Source organism: Enhydra lutris, unplaced genomic scaffold (genome assembly GCF_002288905.1).
Source record: "Enhydra lutris kenyoni isolate GAN:26980312 unplaced genomic scaffold, ASM228890v2 scaffoldscaffold46, whole genome shotgun sequence".
Taxonomy (NCBI): Eukaryota; Metazoa; Chordata; class Mammalia; order Carnivora; family Mustelidae; genus Enhydra; species Enhydra lutris.
Genome location: NW_019154130.1, coordinates 4,975,037 through 4,998,292, shown reverse-complemented (window position 1 = coordinate 4,998,292; position 23,256 = coordinate 4,975,037). Strand labels below are relative to the sequence as shown.

At 45.8% G+C, this 23,256-nt stretch overlaps 1 protein-coding gene across 7 annotated transcripts in view; it reads right to left on the bottom strand.

Moving 5' to 3' along the window:
* Positions 1 to 3,163: 3,163 nt before the first annotated feature.
* Positions 3,164 to 23,256, bottom strand: part of LOC111156395 (M-phase phosphoprotein 9) — a 66,657-nt gene continuing 46,564 nt past the window's right edge. For 4 of the 7 annotated variants that reach the window (XM_022517246.1, XM_022517245.1, XM_022517248.1 and 1 more), the window contains 8 exons: positions 17,333 to 17,467; positions 16,305 to 16,480; positions 14,280 to 14,426; positions 13,261 to 13,381; positions 12,357 to 12,460; positions 11,394 to 11,641; positions 11,006 to 11,074; positions 3,164 to 7,009 (listed from right to left, as the gene is read on the bottom strand). In XM_022517246.1, coding sequence (XP_022372954.1) covers positions 6,908 to 7,009; positions 11,006 to 11,074; positions 11,394 to 11,641; positions 12,357 to 12,460; positions 13,261 to 13,381; positions 14,280 to 14,426; positions 16,305 to 16,480; positions 17,333 to 17,467 — 1,102 coding nt within the window. In that variant the 3' untranslated portion in view covers positions 3,164 to 6,907. Of the gene's footprint in view, positions 7,010 to 11,005; positions 11,075 to 11,393; positions 11,642 to 12,356; positions 12,461 to 13,260; positions 13,382 to 14,279; positions 14,427 to 16,304; positions 16,481 to 17,332; positions 17,468 to 23,256 lie in introns of those variants that run through there. The other 3 variants (XM_022517244.1, XM_022517243.1, XM_022517249.1) reach the window with 3 other exon arrangements.

The following is a 23,256-nucleotide window of genomic DNA, read 5'->3' as shown; positions in this document are numbered from 1 at the left end:
CTCCGAAGACAGGAAAGATAATTTAACTGCAAAAGTCCAGGAGCCAGATGAGCTGGGGTCCTAGAGGCAAGCTGGGGAGGCGGCTTTGACTCCATCTAGCCGGGGACTCTGCCCACAGTGCTGAGCCCGGGGTGGCGGGGGTGGGGGAACGAATCAAACTCCAGGCCTCTCCAGCAGGAGCTCACAAGCCCGCAGAGGAGATAAAGAGCAGGCACAAAAAGTAGCTGTAAAATAAGGCAGACAGCGATAAGAGCCACACGAGAGACATTAAAGTGCTGTGACACTTTGAAGCAGAGACAGCGCACTGGGGGCCTTGGTGCTAGCTCAGGTCCAGAGGAAGGACGGGGAGGGCCCTGTCCTATCAGCTCCAGTGACTCCCAGGCAAAGACTGGGGTGAGAGCTGGTAGCGGACCCAGAAAGATGCTCAAACGAGGTGTCCTTTAGAGAATCCCGATTCTGGAGAGGGGGACGTGGGCAAGCCTGAGACTTTGCAGAAGTGCCCCAGTCCCTGCGTCAGAGGTAGGGAGAGGAGTGTAGAATGAGGGATCTAGAATTTCTATATAGGGGCAGCAGGTCTGCTGAAAGGGGACAAAGCTAGAGGACTTGCCTTGAAATGACATTTGTTTAGCAAGCACATTGTTTACTTAGAATGTTGATTTGGGGTTTCTTGGGGGGGTGGTATTTGCACATTATGGGGGAGAAGAAGTGTCCCCCCTTTCGCCCCCAAACAGCCATCAGCCCTGCCCCTGATAAGAAAGGATGAGGGGCAGGGGGGAAGGGGCAGCTGCCTGCCCTAAGACAGCGGTGCCTCAGCTTACAACAGCAAAGGGAGACTCTCAGGATGGAGATGGGCCAGATTTTCCTCCAGCCCGAGGGACACCTGGAGCACCTTCTTCTAAGTTCTGGACCCTCTCGGAGGGCCACACCCCAGGCTTAGGCCCCAGACAACCCACCCAGCCACGGCCAGGGCTGGAGGGATGTCCGGCTGCAGGCGGGAAACGGCAGAAGGCTGGACAGAGGGCTGTGCCCACCACTTCCTCCCGGCCCCTTCCCGGGCCCTTCCTCAGGAGCGCGGGCCGGACCGGACAGGCCCAGCACCGCATACACACCTGCCCCTTGACCGCGGTGACACTTGTCACTGGGGGAGGGGAGTCCTCCGCGCCCCGGCCGCCACCGACGGAAATTGGGAAATTAGCATTTGGGAAATTAGCATTTGGGGCCCGACTCCGGAGAGCCGGTGGGTCTCCCGGGGTGGGTGGAGGGGGTAGGCTCCGGGGCGACTTCCTGAGGTAGGGGTCCCGGCGCGCGCCACACCCTCCTCCCCGCGCGGGGCGGCCGGGCCCGGGTCTCCCACTTCCCCCACCCAACCCCCCGCCCTTCCTCCCTTCCTCCCGGGCGCGCGGGCCGGCGGGGCCGGGGCCGCCGCCCCGCGCCCGGCTCTCAGGGGCCCGCTGGCGGCCCCGGGGAGGCTCCCGGCCGCGCCGCCTTCCGGCCGGAACCACGGACACACTCACCCCGCTCTGCGCGGCCGCGGCTCCGTCCTCTTCGGCCGCGCTGGGCCGCCGCCGCCGCCTCACGCCGCCGGGGAGGCGCGGGCCCCGCGGCCCCGACCCGGCCGGCTGCGCCCCGCGGCTCCGCGCGCCGCCGCCGCCAGCTGGCCCCGGGCGAGCGGCCGGGTCCCCGCGGGCATGCTCCCCGGCCGTCGGCGCGGGCGGCGGGCGCGCACGTGCTGGCCCCGCGGATGTGCGCGCTGCGCGCCGGGCCGCGGCGGTCGAGGCGGACGAGGAGGCGGCGGCCGGCGGGGCGCGGGGCCGGGCGCGCCCGCGGACGGGCTGGACAGCTCTACGCCGCGCCGCCGCCGTGCCCCGCGCGCCCCAGCGGCCGCTGCTGCCCGTGCGCGCCGGGCCCGCCTCGCATTCCCCCACTCGGCGGCGGGCCTGCGCCTCCGTCAGGCCGCGCGGGGAGCGGCGGCGAGTCCCGGCGAGGGGCCGCCCCCGCCCGCCCCGAGGGCTGGGCTCCGCCGGAAGAACGCCGGCGAACTTCGGGCCGGCTCGCTGTCTCCCCTCCGCGGCCGGGGCTCGCGCTTCCCCGCCCGGGGGACGGGGGGCTTGGGCGTGGGGGGCTCCGGCTCCTCGGACCCCGCGGGCCTTGAAACCGCGCTAGAGGAGCCAAGTGCCCTCGCGGAAGGGGACCAGTAGGCTTGCGGCGATCGTCACTTAAGTAGCTTTCTTAAAAACGAAGTTAGGGGGTAAGCCGACAGATCTAGGGGAACAAACCGCGTACGACTTCATGAGGCCCAAACCTAAATGCCAGAGACCAGGTGTGCGGCTGGCAGGGGGTTCTCTCCCCGGTACCGAATACGTTCGCTTTGGGCATGAAAGATGAAAATGCCCCTTGGTCATCAGAAGTAGTGGGATCGGTGACAACAGAAGGGTTGTGTGAAGCTCTAGTCCCCGACCTCAAAAAGGACCTGGAAGAGGATCAGAAATAGATTCATCTTGATGTTCCCTCCCGACCGGACTCTCCAGTCAGGAACAAGACGGCCAAGAGGGTACTGGGTAAAACTGACAATGAATCGTTGAGTGTGCAGTTAGATTGAGCGGGAACGGCCTTTTTGCCAAGGTCTGAAGTGATGGAACCAAATGGGCCACACCTAAAACCTAGCTTACCTGTCCCCAAGTATCACCTTCTGTGGGCGAAAGGAGCGCTTTCCCCTGGAAGGGCAAGCGCTGTAATTAAAGCAGCCCCAGACCGTTCCCATAAAGCCCGGGCAAAACCACCAGAGGCTGCTCGACCCTGCGGTGACTTAGAATTGGAGAGGAGGCCAGGAAAGCCATCATTACACAGCTCTCAAAATACCTGTCTTACCATCTTAGGGCAATCACTCTGAGACCAGTGAAGATGTCCCAACAAATACGAGACCCTCACCTTCTTCCCTCCACCCAGAGGTGCCTTAAGTCCCACTGAGCATGGTTTCCGGAGCATACAGGGAGATAGCCAGAGGGAGGCTCTTTGCCTGTCCCCCACCCCGAGTTGAGCCCCTGGGTGATACCACTGCAAGCTTGCCATGATTGCACTCAAAACTTGGGAGGCCTTCATCAAAAAGCAGCTCCCCCAGTAACCCGGTAGGAATAAATACACTAATATCAAAAGGCAGTTCATATCCACAAGTATTTATTGAGTGCTTGTACGCAAGAAGACACGATGGTCCCTGCTCTCGCAGAGCTTACAATCCCATGACTCCAATACTTGCCTAGATTAAAAAAAACTGCAGCAAGCACTTGTCTCTGCCGGACCATCAGCAGCACTGGAGGAAGCAAGTGTTTCTCATTGTTTTGGTAACTGCTACAGTGCAATCGTGAATAAAGCGATTATCTTTGAAGTCTGGAGTCACAGCGATGACGTGGTGTGTCATGTCCAGCAAATGCACATTTATGGCTTGATTCCTCCTATTTGAGAGGCATCTACTGAAATAAAACGTAAGTCAGAAGAAGGCTTTGTAACACAGGTCCTAAGATACTGGTGCAGTTTAACGTATTATACTGCCACAGAGCTCTTGGCAAAAAAATTATCATCTCCTGCAGAATGTGTGCAATATAATTGGTTTAATCAGACCTGTACATCTCATGACCACGCACACTCTCGTGACGGGTAAACATGATTTACCTGTAGGACTCGTGAAGGGTGCTAGGTATGCGCTTACTTTTTAAAGCTTCTTAAAGACTCGCAGCACAAGTGACACATTAAAATGTAATGAAAATTGCTTCTGAGATAAAAATTAAAATGACAAAAATGTCTAATTTTACTACATATGTAAGGGCAGAATTCAAATTTAAAAAGCATTCAGCAAAGCGCCTGAGTCTTCAGAGTTAAGAAGGGGAACCAAACTCTAAAAACAACCCTCGTCTTCATGTGGCCCTTCTGATGCCTACTGCAGACCGGCCTTCCTGCGGTCCTGCCTTAGAGGCCACCACCTTGGACCTCTAATTACGGGACATTCAAAGGAGCCATTATTTTGGTTACATGGACAAAACCTTTTCTTTTTTTCTTTTTTTTTTTAAGGAAAATAACCTATGTTTACATCAAATAACCCCCAGATCACCTATTTAAGATGCTTCTGAACTTCTACCCAACAGTTACCAGTTTTAATAGTCAAAAAACAAACACCTCACACCAGGAAGATCATATGAACTCCAAGAAATCTTTTTTTTCTTGCAAAAAGGTGGAGAGATCATCTTAGACCACCTAACAGAAACGTCAACCAACCCAAGGCAATTTTTAAATCAATTGGGGGGGCACAACCTACTTTCCTATTTAAAAAGTCCTAAATCACTACTTCAAAGCCCTGATTAACTCAGAATGAATCTGAAATGTGTACTTTTGTTGAAAAGTTAGGAAGCACCAGGTACTGTACATAATCTCCTTTAAAATGGAAGGAAGCTTATCGCTTCATCTTATCTCTTGCTGCGGAGGCGGGCAGGCCTGAGCCTGGTGGTGACCCAGGTCCTCCTGGCTCTCCCTGTGCCGCCCAGCAGCTCTGCCCTTAGCCACCTCTACAGCCAGAACAGGTACTATGAAAGGGACAGAACCACGGGAAAAGAGTGAGTAAACTCTATTTGCATTAAAAGAGGCACTTCCCCGAAGTGGAAGGTGCTCTCAGGCTGTTACTCTCCAGCAGCTCAGCCCCAGCCAGGAACCAAGCAATTCACCTCCCAGGGACACCCGCAACTTTCTAACATCGCCACTTCTGGGGTTGAGTTGCTTTTTAAGTGGAGCGTTCTGTGTTTGTAAATTAAGCACGAAAAAGGGAAAGATGGCTGAAAGGATTTTCCTTGGTTCTCCTCTTCACAGCTATGAAGAAAAAGGTTTGTTTTTTTTTTAATGTTTAAATAAGTGACTGATACAATTTATTATACATTTAAAAAATCAAAGCACATGTTTTCTGAGAGGCATAGAAGAGGTTTTGATGGGGTTTCAGATCTTTCTTAGAATAAGCCGATAGAGACTACTAAAAAGATAACTCCTTCACAAGATAAAACTTCTGAAATGGCAATTTCCTATTCTTGAGAAGGTAGTGGACTTCATGATAAAAGGAGGGAACAAGGAATATCCTAATAATTTTCAAGTTAAATTCTAATATCACATATAGGAACACAAAGGTAATAACCATCAGTAAAGTCGATCCCTTTACTAGGTCTTGACACAGCTGTACTGGAGCTTGATTAAAATTAACTTATTCTTTAACTAGTTGACTTTAAAAAAAAAAAGGCTAGAAAAAAGTATTATGAATAAAGGCACTTATTCTGTTGATGAATAATTGTGATTAACCCAAGGTCTTCAACTGTTGGCAGGAGATGGGAGCAAAGGTTCGATTCACGGAGAGGAACAGAAGAGGCAGGTGTCAGATGGCCCCTCCTGATGGAGGACCACCCAGGAAGCTGAGAAGGGAGCCTGCTGGGGCAACAGGCCCAGAGCTCAGCCAGGTAAGCTTTGGTGAAGGGTGCAGTTTGAGATCCCTGCTCAAAGGCATACACAGACCCTAGTGCAGTGATGCCTGGCTTGGCTCATTATAACTACGAGCTGCTAAGAGTCACATAAGAAGAAAACATTCAAAAGAAAACCAAACTTTAAAACCTGAGCATCATCAGTGGCAATCAATTCTGAAAGTTTAGAATGAGTCTATTGATGAACATGTACACGGATATGTGGGCACTGGATTCCGACCGGCCCCCGAAAAGTGGGCAGTGGGGCAGCCCGGACTTGACCAGGGGTCAGAACACACACCTGCTGGTGCTGCTGATCAGAGCACAGCCTCCGCCCGGGTGCCGCTGCCAGGCCGTGAGCTGCAGCTCCCCAGCAAGGCCCAAGGAAAGGCCCACGCGTCATCTGCACACATTCCCTGCCTGTGCACATTAAGGGGAGGGGACTCTAATCTACACCTAGCATCCTGACAGCCCCTGCCACGGCTGGAGGGTTTTTTGTTTTTTGTTTTTTTTTGGCGGGGGTGGTGGGGGTCAGCAGGGTTGAAAACATCTGCTCAGTGGCTCTGATGGCAGAAACCAGGGCCACTCTGAACCCTCGATGGGTGGTGGTCTTTCATCAAAGCTTGATCCACCATCACCTTATGGACATGGTTTCACTCGGAATGCTGGGCAGAAAGCCCCGGGTCCCCCAACGGCTTACCGTTTTCTGGAAAGTACTACATATATGACAACATTAGAGAATAACAGTGCTCATTTCTCTTTCCTTACAGACAATAAAGTTCAAGGGAAACAAAATGAGTTATTCACAGTTTCCAAAGCTTTCCGATATTCCATTACTTCCAATAGTTCCATTATTACTATTGTAATAATCACTCTAAGACTTGTTCCTAACAGGAACTGCATTATCATTAAGAAAAAAAAATCTCAACACAACTAAAATCCAGGGTATGCTGCATTCTTTTTCTTTTCTTTTCTTTTTTTTTTTTTGCATTCAGCATGTATTGGTCTATTACGGAAGCTATTCTTAAGCATTTATTTTTTAAAAAAAGAATCATATTCACAATGTAGAACAAGTATATAAAATTAGTGTGCAAAGTTAATTGTAAAAGGATAACACTATTTGTTTAGAAACAAGCTGCCTCCCCTGTTTACATTTCCTTACTATTGATATAAACTGGAGACTTATACTATTTAAAAATAATACTTTTTAAATAGTAAAATATACAAGAGATTCCTGAGCATAACAAAAATATCTTGAAAATATGTGGCCATTTGAAGTATAAAACAGCAAGTGTAAAGAATAGCATGATTGTAAAACTACTATTTGAAGGCTTATAAACAGTACAAAATAGTTTGCCTTTTCTGAGTGCATAATTATACATTAGTGCAAACAAAAACGTCTCAAAATTTAATGGCTACAGATCTCAAAGATTTGCAGAGGTGCGCAACACATGAAATTTCTTTAATGTCATTCGAACTGAGCCCAGTTCTCGATTAATCCTTTCCAAACGATCTTCCAAGGCTTCCTAAGGGGAAATCACAGGAGAAGTTGCGTCAGAATTCTACATCAGGTTCACTGGTTCTCTGATTACCACCAAACTGACCTTTCTTTTAGCAAAGGAGCAGGCAGAAACATTCAAATTACAGAGTTGTATTTTTTATACATTTCCTCTTATTTATATTGTCTCTTTAAACAACATGAATCAGGGTCTCAACCATTCAGAATAAATGCTGCACTCAGCACCCTAACAGCCCCAGTACCCTGCTGCTTGCAGGGTGTGAAAATCTCAGCAAGGGCAACGGGACCGTCGGCGAGAAGGTGACTCTCAGCCTCTGGGGCACTGAGGACAGACCAAGAGGAGCCCAGAGGCACTTTACACAAGTCACCAGAAGAAACAGGTCAGTGCCTTATCCCACTTAGGTGTATGTCAAGCAACTTTCTTCTGACAAGAATGTGTAAGTTAAAAAAGAGGGAATACACTGGAGGAGTTTCTTGCAAGAAACAAGAGATTTCACAAAGAATCAATGTAACAACTGCTATTTTTAAATAAGCAGTACATGGGGCGCCTGGGGGGCTCAGTGGGCTAAGCCTCTGCCTTTGGCTCAGGTAGTGATCTCAGGGTCCTGGGATTGAGCCCCACATTGGGCTCTCTGCTCAGCAGGGAGCCTGCTCCCCAACCCCTCTGCCTGCTTGTGATCTCTGTCAAATAAATAAAATCTTCAAATAAATAAATAAATAAGCAGTATTACGATTAAATAAATAGCACCTGGAATATAAATTTATCATTTTAGATACTTTATTCAATCTTAACTCCAATGGTATCCTTAAATAAAACTTTAAAATTCCAAAAGGATTACAAAAGGATCACCCGGGGCGCCTGGGTGGTTCAGTGGGTTAAAGCCTCTGCCTTCAGCTCAGGTCAGGATCTCAGAGCCCCACATCAGGCTCTCTGCTCAGCAGGGAGCCTGTTGCTTCCCCCACCTTCTCTTTCTCTGCCTGCCTCTCTGCCTACTTGTGATCTCTGTCTGTCAAATAAATAAATAAAAATCTTTAAAAAATAAAAATAAATAGGGGCGCCTGGGTGGCTCAGTGGATTAAGCCTCTGCCTTCAGCTCAGTTCATGGTCTCAGGGTCCTGGGATCGGGCCCCACATTGGGGTCTCTGCTGAGCAGAGAGCCTGCTTCCCCTTCTCTCTCTGCCTGCCTCCCTGCCTACTTGTGATCTCTCTCTCTGTCAAATAAATAAATAAAATCTTTTAAAAATAAATAAATAAAAATAAAAAAATAAAAGGATCACCCGAGGGGAGCCTGGGTGGCTCAGTCGGTTAAGTGGCCACCTTCAGCTCAGGTCCCTGGATGGAGCCCCAAGATGAGCTCCCTGGCTCGTGCTCTCTCTTACCCGCTCGCTCTCAAATAAAATCTTTATAAAAAATTAAAATAAAAAAATAATAAAAGGATCACACATTCATGATAAAATACTTAGAAGACAGAGGAGTAAAAATAAAATAACCAGTTCCTCTTTCCTGGGGTTTTTGTGTAGATACCCACATCATTAAGAAGAAAAATAAAAACAGAATCAAATTCACTACTTCAAAACATTTTTCAACTGAACTTTCGTTATGAAATATCTTTCTATGATATCATTTTAAGTTAGTGTGCAATATTCCATTAGATTTAACCAAAAATCTTTTATTTATTTTTTAAAGATGTTATTTATTTATTTGACAGAGAAAGAGACACAACTAGAGAGGGAACACAAGCAAGGGAAGTGGGAGAGGGAGAAGCAGGCTTCCCGCTGAGCAGGGAGCCCAATGCGGGGCTCCATCCCAGGACCCTGGGATCATGTCTTGAGTTGAAGGCAGACGCTTAACAACTGAGCAACCCAGGCGCCCCTAACCAACTATCTTTTAGTAGAAATTTAGGTTGCTTTTAATGTTGGATACCATAAATAATCCTGCAATAAATATTCTTGAAAAGGTTTCTTTGCACACATCTGTAAGCATTGCCTTAGGAATCATTCCCAGAAGAAAAATGCTTGGTCTGAAAAAATCCAAAAATCTAAAGCTCTAGGGTGCCTGCGTGGCTATGTTGGTTGGGCAACTGCCTTCGGCTCAGGTCATGATCCCAGAGTGCCAGGATCAAGTCCCACATCGGCCTCCCAGCTCCATGGGGAGTCTGCTTCTCCCTCTCACCTTCTCCTCTCTAATGCTCTCTCTCACTGTTTCTCTCTCAAATAAATAAACAAAATCTTAAAAAAAAAAAAAAAATCTAAAGCTCTGGATCTAGGTCAAACTATATTCCAAAAGGTTTGTGACAATTTCCTCTTCCACGTGCCGTGTATGAGAACATGCTTTTCTACACCCTGTGTACTGTTTTGGTTTTTTTGTGTGTGTGTGTGTGTGTGTGTGTGTGTGTGTGTGTGTGTGTTTAAATACCTGCCTATGTAAGGTTTTGTTTTTGTTTTTAAATGATGCTTTTTTGGGGTGCCTGGGTGGCTTATTTGGTTGAGCAGCTGGCTCTTGGTTTCAGGTCATAATCTCATGGGTCATGAAATCAAGCCCTGGGTCAGGCCCCAGGCATCATGGGGAGAGTCTACTTGAGATTCTCCCTCTGGCCCCTCCCCTAACCAGGGCCTGCACACTTTCTCTCAAAATAATTAAATAAATCTCTCTCTTTTTTTTTTTATTATGCTTTGGAGCATCTGGGTGGCTCAGTTGGTTAATTGTATGCCTGCTTAAGCATCTGCCTTCAGCTCAAGTCATGATCCTGTGGTCCTGGGATGGAGCCCCATGTCAGACTCCCTGCTCAGCAGGGAGTCTGTTTCTCCCTTTTCCTCTGCCCCTCCCCCAACTCATGCTCTTTCTGTCTCTCAAATGAATAAAATCTTTTCAAAAAATGAAGCTTTTGTACAAATGTGTAGTTTTTTACTCATGGGTGAGACTGAATTTTTTTTTTTTTTTTTTTTTGCCCAATTTTACTCTTTTCATTTACGAATCATATATAAGCATCTTCAGTCCCTTTTTGCTGTCACTGGTCTCCTTACTGGACGAACAGCTTTGACATGTATGAACAGGATCTACTCCCTTTTAAATTACTTTAAAAGCTTACAATCATTATATAAAAAAATATATTAAACAGATGTTTCAGGTAAGTTTGGAATCAGAGTATCTACAGGTTCTCCTTCTGCTTCCCAAGGAAGGAGAGTTTCATGGGTTGAGTCTTATAAATTATTGACTAAGGACTCTGGGACCAACAAAAACAGTAACAGACTTAAGTCTTAAGGAGAAGTTAGGCATGCAGGCCCAAGGAAAGACCTCCGCTGTTTTCTTTGCTTTTTTTCCTTCTGGTATCACAGATCAATCTGAAAATGAATTTTTCCTGAAGTTAAAGCACTGAAAAGCCAAAACATGCAGTTATGTAAGAGACATATCCTTGTTGTTATGTTTAAAATGTTACAAAAAGAGCAGATTTTCAAAGTCTCATGGCTTCATGCATTTTGATTCTCTCTGGAAAGCAACTAAAAAAAGTGCACATGAGCCGCTTTGCCTGCACCATCTCCTGCTCAATAATGGAATCACATCTCTCTCTCTCTTTTTTTTTTTTTTGGCGATTTTATTTATTTGAGAGAGCAAGTGCACCCAAGCACAAGCAAGAGCTGGGGGAGGGGCAGAGGGAGAGGGAGAAGCAGACTCCCCGCTGAGCAGGGAGCCCGACACGGGGGTGCTGGATCCCAAGACCCCCGGGATCATGAGCTGAGCTGAGGGGAGATGCTTAATGTAAGATCTGTTCAAAGCCATATTGCATAGTGGCAGGAACGTCTTTTTCATTAAGTATAAAGGAAAAATCACTTTTTACTCCAGAAAGCCACAGTGCAGTTCTAAAATATACTATAATCACCAAACACTTCCTAAAAGGCTAAAAGTCTGGCCCAGTTGCTTCAGGACGCCTAACACGTCATCTCGGCTAAATGAGCACCAGCCCACACCACACCACCAACGCAGATTCAAGCTAAGACGGTTCACCTGGTTTAATCTTGTCTGCAAAGTGATTCGTCCTCCAGTAGAAGGCATTCGACTTAGTGCCGCCTCAATCTGTTGACACACAAACAAAATTTAAATAAAAACAGAAGAATTCTGATGAGTGGCAGGTACATCTGTAACAGAATGGAAACGACAAGCTTCGGCCTAGTATTTCCTTGTCCGCCTGGCCTTCACCTCCGCTCCCCCTGCCCGGGTCAGCAAGGACAGCTCAGCTCAAACTCGCTCCCAGCGCGGCTTTGCTGTGCAAGCCACAGAAGCTTCTGGCACAGTCTGACTCCGTAATTCCCTTCTGACTATTCCTCAGACATAGGCATTAAGTTCAGAAAAAGGTTTGGTTTTTTTTTTTTTTTTTTTAAGTTTTTGTTTTTACCTGGTCTTTTTCTTTTGTAAGTTCATCAAAAAACCGTTCCGTTTCAGCTAGGGTCCTAATTTTTGCTGTATACTCAAAATCATTACCATGTGGTGCTACTGACGCGGGCTTACACTGTTCATAGCTAACTGATTTATTCTTCTCCCAGGCTGATCTCACAGACACTCTCTTCACTCCACTTGGCAACAGTTCGGGAGAAGGGCTATGATTAGCATGGATGTCGGTGGCTGTTTCTGAGTATTTTTTTTCTGTCAGAGAGAAAAGGATTTTCTTTTATTTCATATCCATCTTCCTGACCGATCATATACATAACTATATATGTTATCTAAGGGCCGCCACATGCCAAAAAAAGTAACAAAAAGAAACACAATAATCACATTTAGTCAGTGCTTTTCCTCCACAGAATTCTAAAAGTTTTGCTCTCGGTTGGACAATCTGTACAACGTCCCTAAGAGAAGGTATATAAACTTTCTGTAAGCTCAAAAGAACTTTAAGTAAACTTAAAGCAAAAAAAAAAAGTTAAGCGCTAAGCTCACATTTAGCGGACACAAACCCGAACCAACAGTGCAGAGCCAGCATCTTACGGGGCCTGCCCAGGTGACTCATATGCATTATCTTGTACTTTATTCCAAACTTCAAAGATAAATGAGAAAAAAGAAAAAAACCAAAATAACCCACCGCCCAAGTTGCACAGAAATGCCAGAACATAAAAGAGAGAAATGGAACAGTATGGCTCTGGTAAGTAAGCATTAACAATGTCTGTACCTCAGTTTCCCAACTTTTCTATCAGGATAATAGCCCTGACACATAATATGAGCCGCACCAATGTGTGTTCTTAGAGGCCCTTGGGCAGAAAAATTTTTTAAGTGCAGGATATTACACTATTTAGGACCTTGAAAAGATACCAGAAATTCACAAATGAATGACTAAAACCATAACTAGTAATTTTTTAGGAAAAGATACCTTCCAAGTCATCTAGAGGAAGAAACTGGAGTTGTTTTCTTGGATTGGTACGTTGTAAAGCAGACACAGGAACAGTATCTAAATCATCCAAAAGTATATCAAATCTATTGAATGAAGCAAGTTACTTGTGAGAAAAAAATGTTTATTGATTTTCCCTATCTCCACTAGAAAGCTGAGCTGGTGTCCGGTTAACTCACATATTCATGTATTTTTTAAAAAGAAAGCTGGTCATGTAATTTTCTAAAACTGAAGCTTAATTTATATTTTCTAACACCAAATTATATTCATGTATTAGAGACTTAAAGCATTTACCCATACATTAACTCCTCCAATCTTTATAACAAGTTATAATATATGCGGGCCAAGTATTATTATCCCTGTTTTACAGAAAAGGAAACCAAGGTTCACTGTGCTTAAGGAATTTCTCAAGAGCCTGACCGAGCCAGGTGGCCAGCTCTTACAGCGTAGGGATCCACGGCCCCCCACAGGAGCATGTCCTGTGACTACGCTGCTTCAGAAAGAGGACAACTGTCCCAAGCACCCAGGGAAACTTATGCATATTGCCAGGGCCCTCCTAGGACAGCCCGCTCTCTTATACAAATGGCTCAAAAATTGCCCTGTATCATAAACCTTTTCAGGAAAACAAAGAATTGTCATTCTATACCCAAAAGCTGGAAGGGACTCTGACGCAGTACTTAAACTCAGTAGTAGCCAGTTTCCAGAGTTAAAAACTGTTTTCATGGATTACAGTACTTTTTTATTTTTAACTTGACACTCATTTAAATGATTTAAATCCACAGGGTTCCCACTGGCAACTGAAAAATTAGTGACAACTATAGGCATAAGCTGACACTTAAAAAAAAAAAATCACTAATATTTTATTCTACTATTTTAGAGAACTTACCGAGTTGGACTGCTTTCATTTTTGCTCAGTAGATGACTAAATCCTGGGGAGAGATTTTCTTTTGGGGATCGCTTTGGACTATAAGCCACAGTCACTGGCGTTAACATAATCTCTCTTTTTGCTACAGAAGAAAATGAAGAGGAAATTCACTTTTCCTTCTATATAATACATATATTGGCAGAGCATACTTCCTCTTTCAGTACTCTTTTCTAACTTTAATGGAATACAATTTTATTATAAAACTTTCTGAAAGATAAGTAAGAGCATACAAAATTAAAAATAATTCATAATCCTAACACCTAGAGGGAACCACTGTCAACATTTTAGTGTATCCGACTGCAGGGTCAGCACTCAGACTCAAAACTGGTTTTTCAGGATTTTAGAAGTCGACTGGAAATAAGATGGAAACACCAGTGCCCAGCGCACATTCCCATCACACGGGGACACACAATCGCTGGCACGCACTCCAGTCACACAGATACACACCAACGCTGGCTCCCGCTCCCATCACACGGGGACACACACACTCGCTCCATCACACGGGGTGGGGGGGGAGACGACACAGAAATATCTTTAGCTGTTCTGAATATAAAAATCAAGAAAACAGAAATCCAATGCCTAACCTTTAGAACCGTAACTGTAACTGACTAAAGAAACCAGACGTAACTATATATGCAAAGAAGCATCTTTCCCAGGTTAAATTAGTTTAAATTAATTTGTTTGAACTAATGTTTAATTAGATAGTTGTCAACGCTCTCAAAAACTGTGAAATGGCATAAGTTGCAAAAAGGAATCTGCTGGACACACACAAAACAGTATGCCGTGATAATTTCTTCACCTATCATCACAGCGTCTGTACAGTCAGATGGTATTACTGAGCAAGACCCTTTTTAGGGACCCTGTTCTCAGAGTATTCTAGTAGGTGCTAGAGAACAGAGGGAAAAAGAATGTCAGACGTGTGTGCATAGCTCAGATGCCACTCTTTTGAGCCCAGGAGACATATTACATCTAACTCTTACTTGGGGTACTTGATTTACGAGTTGAAGGTGGTAAAGACGACGATCTCTGTGAAGCTGAGTTAAATCTCTTCTGCCTCTGTTGGGCGCATTTCTCTGGGGACCGACCTGCACTGACTGACGTTTCTGTTTGCCGAGGATTTGCTAATTCTGTAACAGACAAATTGTTAAAAAGTCAACAAACAAAACAAACCTGAGCCGGTTAGCTGCCTTTATTAAGAAATAATTACACCAAGCAAGCCATTCTCACTATCCAGGTTAGAATGATTATTTGCAAATACACATTGTAAGGATTAAAAAATGCTCGATGAAGAACAAATGTGGGGGTTTATAATGAATTCATTCTGGCTCCCTGTTTACAATTGCCATTCACGGCGATTTTTCAAGAGAGATTATTTTTAGGAAGTTACTGATTTATTTACTAGCAGATACTTCTTTGGAGATGCAATGCCCGAGATTGGACAATGGAATCAGCAGACCCGATCAAGCGAGCACTGGAGTGAGTACGAAGAGATGTGAAAACTGGTGAGCTGTTGAGCAAGGTACTTCCTAGGGTGCTCAGCAGGCTCAGTTGGAAAAACGTGACTCTTGATCTTGGGGTTGTGATATCGAGCCCCACATCGGATGTAGAGATTACTTAAAAATAAAAAAATAAAATTATCTTTAAAAGGGGGAGGGGTGCGCCTGGTGGCTCAGATGGTTAAATGTCTGCATTCAGCTCTGGTCATGATCCCAGGGTCCTGGGATCGAGTCACGCAATAGGGCTCCTTACTCAGCACGGAGCCTGCTTCTCCCTCTGCCTCTACTGTTCCCCCTGCTTGTACTCTCTCGCTCTGTCAGATAAGTAAACAAATTCTTTAAAAAAAAAAAGATACTTCTTGTCTTCCTGAGAGATGCTCAGTAACCAAGAAAGGGAGAGTAAAAAACACTACACGAGGGGCGCCTGGGTGGCTCAGTGGGTTGAGCCTCTGCCTTCGGCTCGGGTCATGATCCCGGGGCCCTGAGATAAAGCCCCGAGTCGGGCTCTCTGCTCAGCGGGGAGCCTGCTTCCTCCTCTGCCTCTCTGCCTACTGTGATCTCTCTCTCTGTTAAATAAATAAATACAATCTTTAAAAAAAAAAACAAAGCACTACACCTCACTTTATGAGTACTAAATGTCCATCATAACTTTCCAGTGACAAACTGATGTAGAAAATTTCCAAATATCTTTAAGAACGCTTCATAAATCTTTACTAATCAGAACATAGGGCGCTGGGTTGCTCAGTCCTTAATTGTTTGCTTTTGGCTCAGGTCATAATCCCAGGGTCATGGGATCGAGTCCCGCATTGGGCACTCTGCTCAGAGGGAGGCCTGCTTCTCCCTCTCCCTTTGCCTGTCTTTTCCCCCTGCTTGTGCTCTCTCTGTCAAATAAAATAAAAATAAAATCCGGGGCACCTGGGTGGCTCGGTTGTTGGGCATCTGCCTTTGGCTCGGGTCATGATCCCGGGGTCCTGGGATAGAGCCCTGTGTTGGGCTCCCTGCTCAGCGGGGGGGGGCCTGCTTCTCCCTCTCCCGCTCCCCCTGCTTCTGTTCCCTCTCTCGCTGTGTCTCTCTCTGTCAAAAAAAAAAAGGGGGGGGCACCTGGGTGGCTCAGTGTGTTAAAGCCTCTGCTTTCGGCTCAGGTCATGATCCCAGGGTCTTGGGATTGAGCCCCATGTCGGGCTCTCTGCTCAGCAGGGAGCCTACTTCCCTTCCTCTCTCTCTGCCTGCCTCTCTGCCTACTTGTGATCTGTCTAATAAATAAACAAAATCTTTAAAAATAAATAAAAGCTTTAAAAAAATAAATAAAATAAATAAATAAAGATAAAATCCTTAAAAAAAAAAAAAGAGTGTAACATGTAGTCTGCCTTGTATAAAAGCAGCAAGTTATGCCATGACTGCAATAAATTAGGAGCCAGAGTATTTAAGGAAGGTGATATAATTGGGGGCAAAGAGGAAGGTATCTATAATCTATTATCTATCTATATCAAAAAAGGAAAAAATGCTTACTATTTGAGGTGTCCTCTTTCTCTGTCTGTGTGCCCCAATTTTTAAATATTTTTCCTTCATCGAGTTCTTTTAAAGCTTTCATGACTGGTGTATCTGAAGTCTCTCTTTGTTTTGTTATCGATAAGCTTCTTGGTGAACTTCCAGATGAAGAATCCTTTTCCGGAGGAGAATGGTACCTTAAATAATAATTGTAAGACACGCAGTGCTATGAACTGAGTATTTGTGCCCCCCAAAACACTAGTATGTTGAAGCCCCAATCTTCAGTGGATGGTGTTAGGAGATGAGGCCTTGGGGAGGTGATTAGATTTAGATGAGATCATGAGAGCAGGGGGTCCTTTGCTGGGATTAATGCCCTTCTAAAAAGATGTCTGCACACATTCACCGAGGAAAGACCAAGACCCAATAACCTGGAAGAGGGCCCTCACCAAGAACCCAACTGCGCTGACACCCCAATCTCAGACTCAGCCTCCAGAACAGCAGGAAAAAGTGTTTCCTGTTGAAGCTGCTGGGTCTATGGTGATTTCATAGAGCAGGCTGAGCTAAGACAGAGATCCCTGGCCCTGTTAGGGGAATGACATGAGAGCGAACAATTACACTCCACAAAGAGTATGTCTGCTTTACAACGCAAATACACTAAAACTGAACCTGCGTGTAACAGACCAGTGCTTCCCAATCCTCTTCACACCCCGGCACATACAGAAGTATGGTACTTCCGTGGAGCTCTGGAGTAATCTGGTTGTGTGGGCTGTCCAGAAGGTGAGAGGGTGAACACCTTAGCCTAACTGAGAGACTGTGCACAGCACACTGTCCTGTCAGGGGCACGGTGGGGGACCCTTTGCCCAGCCTTTGATCAGAAAGCATCTGAAACCCATTAGCTTTTCAAAGTAAAATAAAAATCTGGTCCTCAAAAGTAAGACACTGAAGCCACGAAGAGAAGGCTCTTTTAGACCTTCCCGGACATTTAAAGGCGACTGAGATCTATGAAACCGTAACCGAGCCTCAATCTGACCTCTGACAAAGCTACCTACCCAGGAGCACAGGTTTCCACCAGCTGGTCATCCATTCTGTTATCCGGGGCGTCCAAAGGCTGGCCGGTAAAGATGGAGTACTCCGCCCCTGGGATCAGCCACTTGCGCCTGCTGACGTCGGAGGTGGCCAGTGTGCTAGGACAGGGAGAAACGATCTGAGGCATGATGGGCTCGTGTTTCAGTTCACGCTGAACACATAAACAGAGCACCCTGCTTTGAAACGGTATGTACACATTTGTACAGTAATTCCAAAACTGCAAGAAGCCCCCTTATTTTAGATACACGAATTCTTATTTTATGGTTTCCAGAGCCAACCGAAGTCTTATTTTAGGTTTCTGTTCCTTCGGAATATTTCTGCATCTCAGTCAAGGTATTCTGTCTACACAGATCTGAACACCAACTAACTTCCTACCACACTTTCTATGCTTCACACCCAACCCACAGCTCAGGCCCAGGAGGTGTAGCGATAGGGCTCTTCTTGCTCCTCCCAGACCAGCACTGCCCGGGAGAATTTCCTGTGAAAACAGAAACCTCCTCTACCTGCACAGCCCGGCGCGGCAGCCACTAGTCACATGCTGCCCAGTGGCTCGTGAGACGAAGAACCAATCTTTAAATGTTATTTCATTTTAATGACCTTAAAGGTAACAAGCCACACATGGTGAGCAGCACCGCGTACTGAGTAGTGCAGCTGGGGGCCAGGCCTCGCCTCCTATGGAAACCCTAACCCAACTGTGGCTCACCCTTCGGGCGTTAACCGGCGCTGAGCTAGACTTCCGAACTGTTCTCACCTTCTCCGCACCTGCTCCTGCCCACCTGCTTCACTGCCCATAGGAGGAGCTGCCCGGATCTCTCTGCAATGCCTAGACTGGGGCTCCTGCTTATTCGTTCCCCTCCCCCACTGGAGAACATTCACTGGACTTCATCATCACTAGAGAACACATTCCCTTGAGAAATCCCAACTCTGGGAGTGCCTGGGGGGCTCAGTGGGTTAAAGCCTCTGCTTTCGGCTCAAGTCACGATCCCAGGGTCCTGGAATCGAGCCCCGCCATCAGGCTCTCTGCTCAGCGGGGAGCCTGCTTCCCTTCCTCTCTCTCTGCCTGCCTCTCTGCCTACTTGTGATCTCTGTCAAATAAATAAATAAATGAATAAAAAATCCCAATTCTGAAGGTTCTTTCGGCTAAGGTGCTCAAGCATCACCAAGGCTCTGTGACCCCAAGGCCTATGATCCCTGGCCTCACCATTTTCGACTGATCAACCCCTCCCCTAGCTTCGCCAGTTCCCCTCTACCTACTCCAGGGTGCATGGTTACTCACTGCTTTAACCCCCCTTCCGCACTCACCTTCCATCACTCCCGACTGGCAGCAGAGACCTAAGCCTGGAGGAACACGGTGGTCTCACTCCTGAGTGTCTACAGTCCTCCATTTAGGCTTTGCTGGAAAGCAAGCCACCCAACCGTGCAGCCTGGGCTAGCACGAGAGTGGTTATTACCATCTCATGGACACCCAACACGGCTGACAACATACCTTTCCATAATCAGCGCACTCCAATTCTCCACCAGGACTCTCCCTCACACCTTCTCCACTCTCCTCCGACCTCTCACCCTGCCCTGCCAGTCACTTGACAGCCTCGCATCACACTTGGGAGGGAAAAAAGAAACCAGGAGACAAGAGGTATCTTCCTCTCTCTGCTCCCTGCCACAGCCAAACCTCTTACGACTTCCCTCCTCGTTTTTATTTCAACTCCCAGTCACTCCCTTCCTTTTTCTCTTGATTTTTTTTTTAAAAGATTTATTTATTTGACAGAGATCACAAGTAGGCAGAGACAGGCAGAGAGAGAGAAGGGAAGCAGGTTCCCTGCTGAGCCGAGATCCCGATGCAGGGCTTGATCCCAGGACCCTGAGATCACGACCTGAGCCAAAGGCAGAGGCTTAACCCACTGAGCCATCCAGGCACCCCTTTCCCTCGATTTTTAAATTAAATTAAACATTCTAAACGTCCTTAGAAAATTACAGACTACTGCAAGCACTCACCTGTAGTTAGTTTTAACAAATGCTAACATCTTACCATATTTGTTTTCAACATTAAGACAGAAGATTCTGCATGAAAGGTCATTTTTAAAATTATGTCCACATATTTTTTAAATGATGTCCACATAATGCACACGTCCTTGTGATGCTGCTGCTGTGATTAACACGTGTAGGAATTCCTGAGGTAAATATCCAAAACCAGAACTGTGGAACTTGGGGTGCACACATCTTCAGTCTTACTGGATATTGTCAACTCACACTCCAGACGAGCTTATCGATTTTCAGTCCAACCAGTAGCGGGAGAGTTCCTGTTCCTTCACATCTTTGCAAAATTTGCAATGATTAGCCCTGGAGTCTGGCCTGGCCTGGCCTGTCTGATGGTGTGAGGGGTAGCCCATGCTATTTATTAATTTGCATTTTTCTGATTACTAGCAAAATGAACATCTTTTCAATTTTATCAGCCATTTAGAGTTTTTTTTTTCCTGTGAATCATCTGTTCATACTCTTTTATCATTTTTCTACTGAGAATTTTTCTTATTGATTTATAGTTCTTTACATCCTAGATATTAATCTTTTATTGGTTCCTGTTCACTTAAAATATAAAATATTTCAGGCGTGCACAGACATACAGATTATAGTCCTGCACAACCATCTGCTTGTGAACCCTGTTCGCTCTATGTCTGTGAACAATGGAACACTACAGACACAACCCAAGCGCCCTGTGGACCTCACCGGTATCGATCCTCCAATGTCATAACCTTAGTGTAAGTGCTCAGCCACCACTTCCACTAAATTCATATTCAACATTCCACACACATCATATTTTTACTACTTCTGTATGAACCTGTAAGATACGTTGTAAATGCCAAATCAATATAAATAGGACCCTACTTCCTCTGCGACTGGTTTTTTGTTGTTCCAAATTATGTTCTCGGGATTAAATCAATGTTAGGTGCGTCTGGGAGGAGCAGGCAGTCAGTTAAGCACCCAACTCTTGGCTGCAGCTCAGGTTGTGATCTCAAGGTTGTGAGATCAAGCCCCGCACTGGGCTCCACGCTCAGCGTGGAGTCAGCCTGAGATTCTCCCTCCCTCTGCTCCTCCTACTAGGGCTCTCTCCCCCTCTCTCTCCAATAAGTAAATAAATTAAAAAAAAAAAAAAAGATTAAACCATGTTAGCAATCAACTTAAGCGGCTGGCAAATTTTTTCCTACAAAGACTCAGAGAATAAGTAGGTTTTTGTTTTGTTTCGTTTTAATAAATAGGTTTTATGGGCCAGATGGTCTCTGTTGCAAGTACTCAGATTTGCCACTGTCGTGCAAAGCAGCCAGACAATACGTAAATGACTGAGCTTTATTTATGGACACTGAAACTTGAATTTCATATCATTTTCACCTGTATGAAATACTAGTCTTTGGATTTTTTCCCAAACATTTAACAACATAAAAACTACTCTTTGCTCATGAGCCCTACAAGCATGGGCAGCAGACTGGACTTGGGCTAGGGCTGTGCTTGCCAATCCCTGACCTAATGTACACACCATCACACTGCAGAGCCCCGTGCGTAAGTATATCACAGCATATGAATGTTCCAGCTGTCAGACATACAGGCTGCTTTCACTCACTCTGCACAACATGCCCAGCAGATGTTCACATCTGTCCCTCCACACAAACCACTCTCCAGGCCATCAAGGCCTGGCTGGCGCACCTAAGGGTCACTAGTCCCCTCACTTGCTCTCTCAGCAGCATCCACACCGCTGGCCACTTCAGAGTTCCCCGTAACTCCCAGCAGTCCTCAGGTTCTCGGGCCAACTCCTCTGGCCCCAGCATCAAAACATCGGGCTTCTCCTACAGCAAACTCCCACCACACACCCATCACCTATCCCAGGATCAAGCACTACAGAATGAGAAATTCTAAAATTTGTAACTCCAGCCTAAGACTTTATTTCTATAGAGTTCCAAATGCAAATTTATAATCACCTGCTGGATTCCCACTTGGAATTCGTATGAATCTCTAACTAAAATATTTGAAATAGAAATTCTGATCCTGACCTCATGGTCTGCTCTTCCCATTTCTTCCCTAGTTCAGTACGTGGCACCCTGAGTTGCTCCAGACAGAAACCAAGGTATTATCAGACACCTCCCTTTCTTATTGTCACCTCATTCTTTTTTAAAAAAAAATATTTTATATATTTATTTGACAGAGAGAGACAGCGAGTAAGGGAACACAGCAGGGGGAGTGGGAGAGGGAGAAGCAGGCTCCCCATTGAGCAGGAAGCCTGACGCGGGACTCGATCCCAGGACATTAGTGTCATGATCTGAGCCGAAAGCAGATGCTTAGCAACGGAGCCACCCAGGCGCCCCTTGCCATCTCATGTTCTGTGGATTTTACCTCCAGTATGTCTTTCAGACTCTTGTCTTCTGTCCATTTCTATGGCCACCACCCAGTGAACACCATCTCTCCTAATACCACAATCGCCTAATTAGTATGTCTGTTTCTACTTTTCCTCTCCATCTTCTCCTCATGGCAGGTGCGTTAAGACACAGAAACCGGGGGGCACCTGGGTGGGTCAATCGTTAGGCAGCGGCCTGTGGCTCAGGTCATGATTCCGGGGTCCTGGGATCAAGCCCCGCATCGGGCTCCCTACTCCACAAGAAGCCTCCTTCTCCCTCTCCCTCTCCCACTCCCCCTGATTGTGTTCCCTCTCTCACTATGCGTCTCTCTGTGAAATAAATAAAATCTTTATTAAAAAACAAACAAACAAACAAAAACAAAGAAATCAGGGGCGCTTGGATGGCTCAGTTGGTTAAGCGTCCGACTCAACTTTCGTTCAGGTCATGAGACTGTGTCCCGCAATGGGCTCCACACTGAGCATGGATCCTGCTTCAGATTCTCTCTCTCTCTCCCTCTCCCTCTGTCCCTTCCACCCCCTTCCTGGGCATGCTCGCTCTCTCAAAAAAGAAAGAGAGAAAGAGAGAAGGAGAGAAAAGAAAAGAGAAGAGAAGAAAAGAAAAGAAGAAAATGGAAAAGAAAAGAAAGAAAAGGGGAAAAAATCAGATGACCTAATTTTACCACATAAAACCTTTCAAAGTCTTCCCAACAGACTTAGAGTAAAATCCAAACTCTTGACCAGGGCTTAGAAAGCGACACGTGACAGTCTGATTTCATCTGGACCTCCTTCACCCCTCGCTAGCAATATTCAGGCCACACAAGCTTCATCCAGGTTCTTTAAACATGTTAAGCTCTTTCCTACCTCAAGACGTAGCAAAGCTCATTTCTCTGAATGAACATGCCCCTCCCTCATGCCTCCCACACCAACGACTCAGCACAGGCCTCACCGCCCTGCTTACAAAGTCACCTCCACAGAAAGACCTCCCTTGACCCCAATTCTCATTCCATTCCTGTTCTCACTCAAATGTTCCATTTCAATAACTTATAAAATATTTTCTTTAAATAATTCACTATGTTCTAACTTAAGGTCAATGAACAAAGATCTAGAGAAAGTTTCTCATTTGACAATGACTTAGAAAGGTTAAAATTTACAATTTAACAATCTTTCTCATACACATCACTATCACGACCTTATGATCTACTCATTTAATATTCTTTACAAAATGATAAAAAAAAACAATCTCATATGAAAAAAACTACTCTATAAATGTATCATGAAGATAATGCTCTGAGATTATAGCAAAGCTAATTTTGAATAACTAAAAAAAACTAAATAGAAAAATCCATAGAACCTAAGGAAGATCTATTTTCATAGGTCTGCCCATTAACATAGGAATAAAATTTCTGGAATTTTAGGGTTAAAAGACCTTTTGAGATGTTCTAGCTCAATGTCCTTGTTTTCAGAGATAATGAAGTCGAGCTCCAAAAAAACCTAAGAGATTTGCTTAAG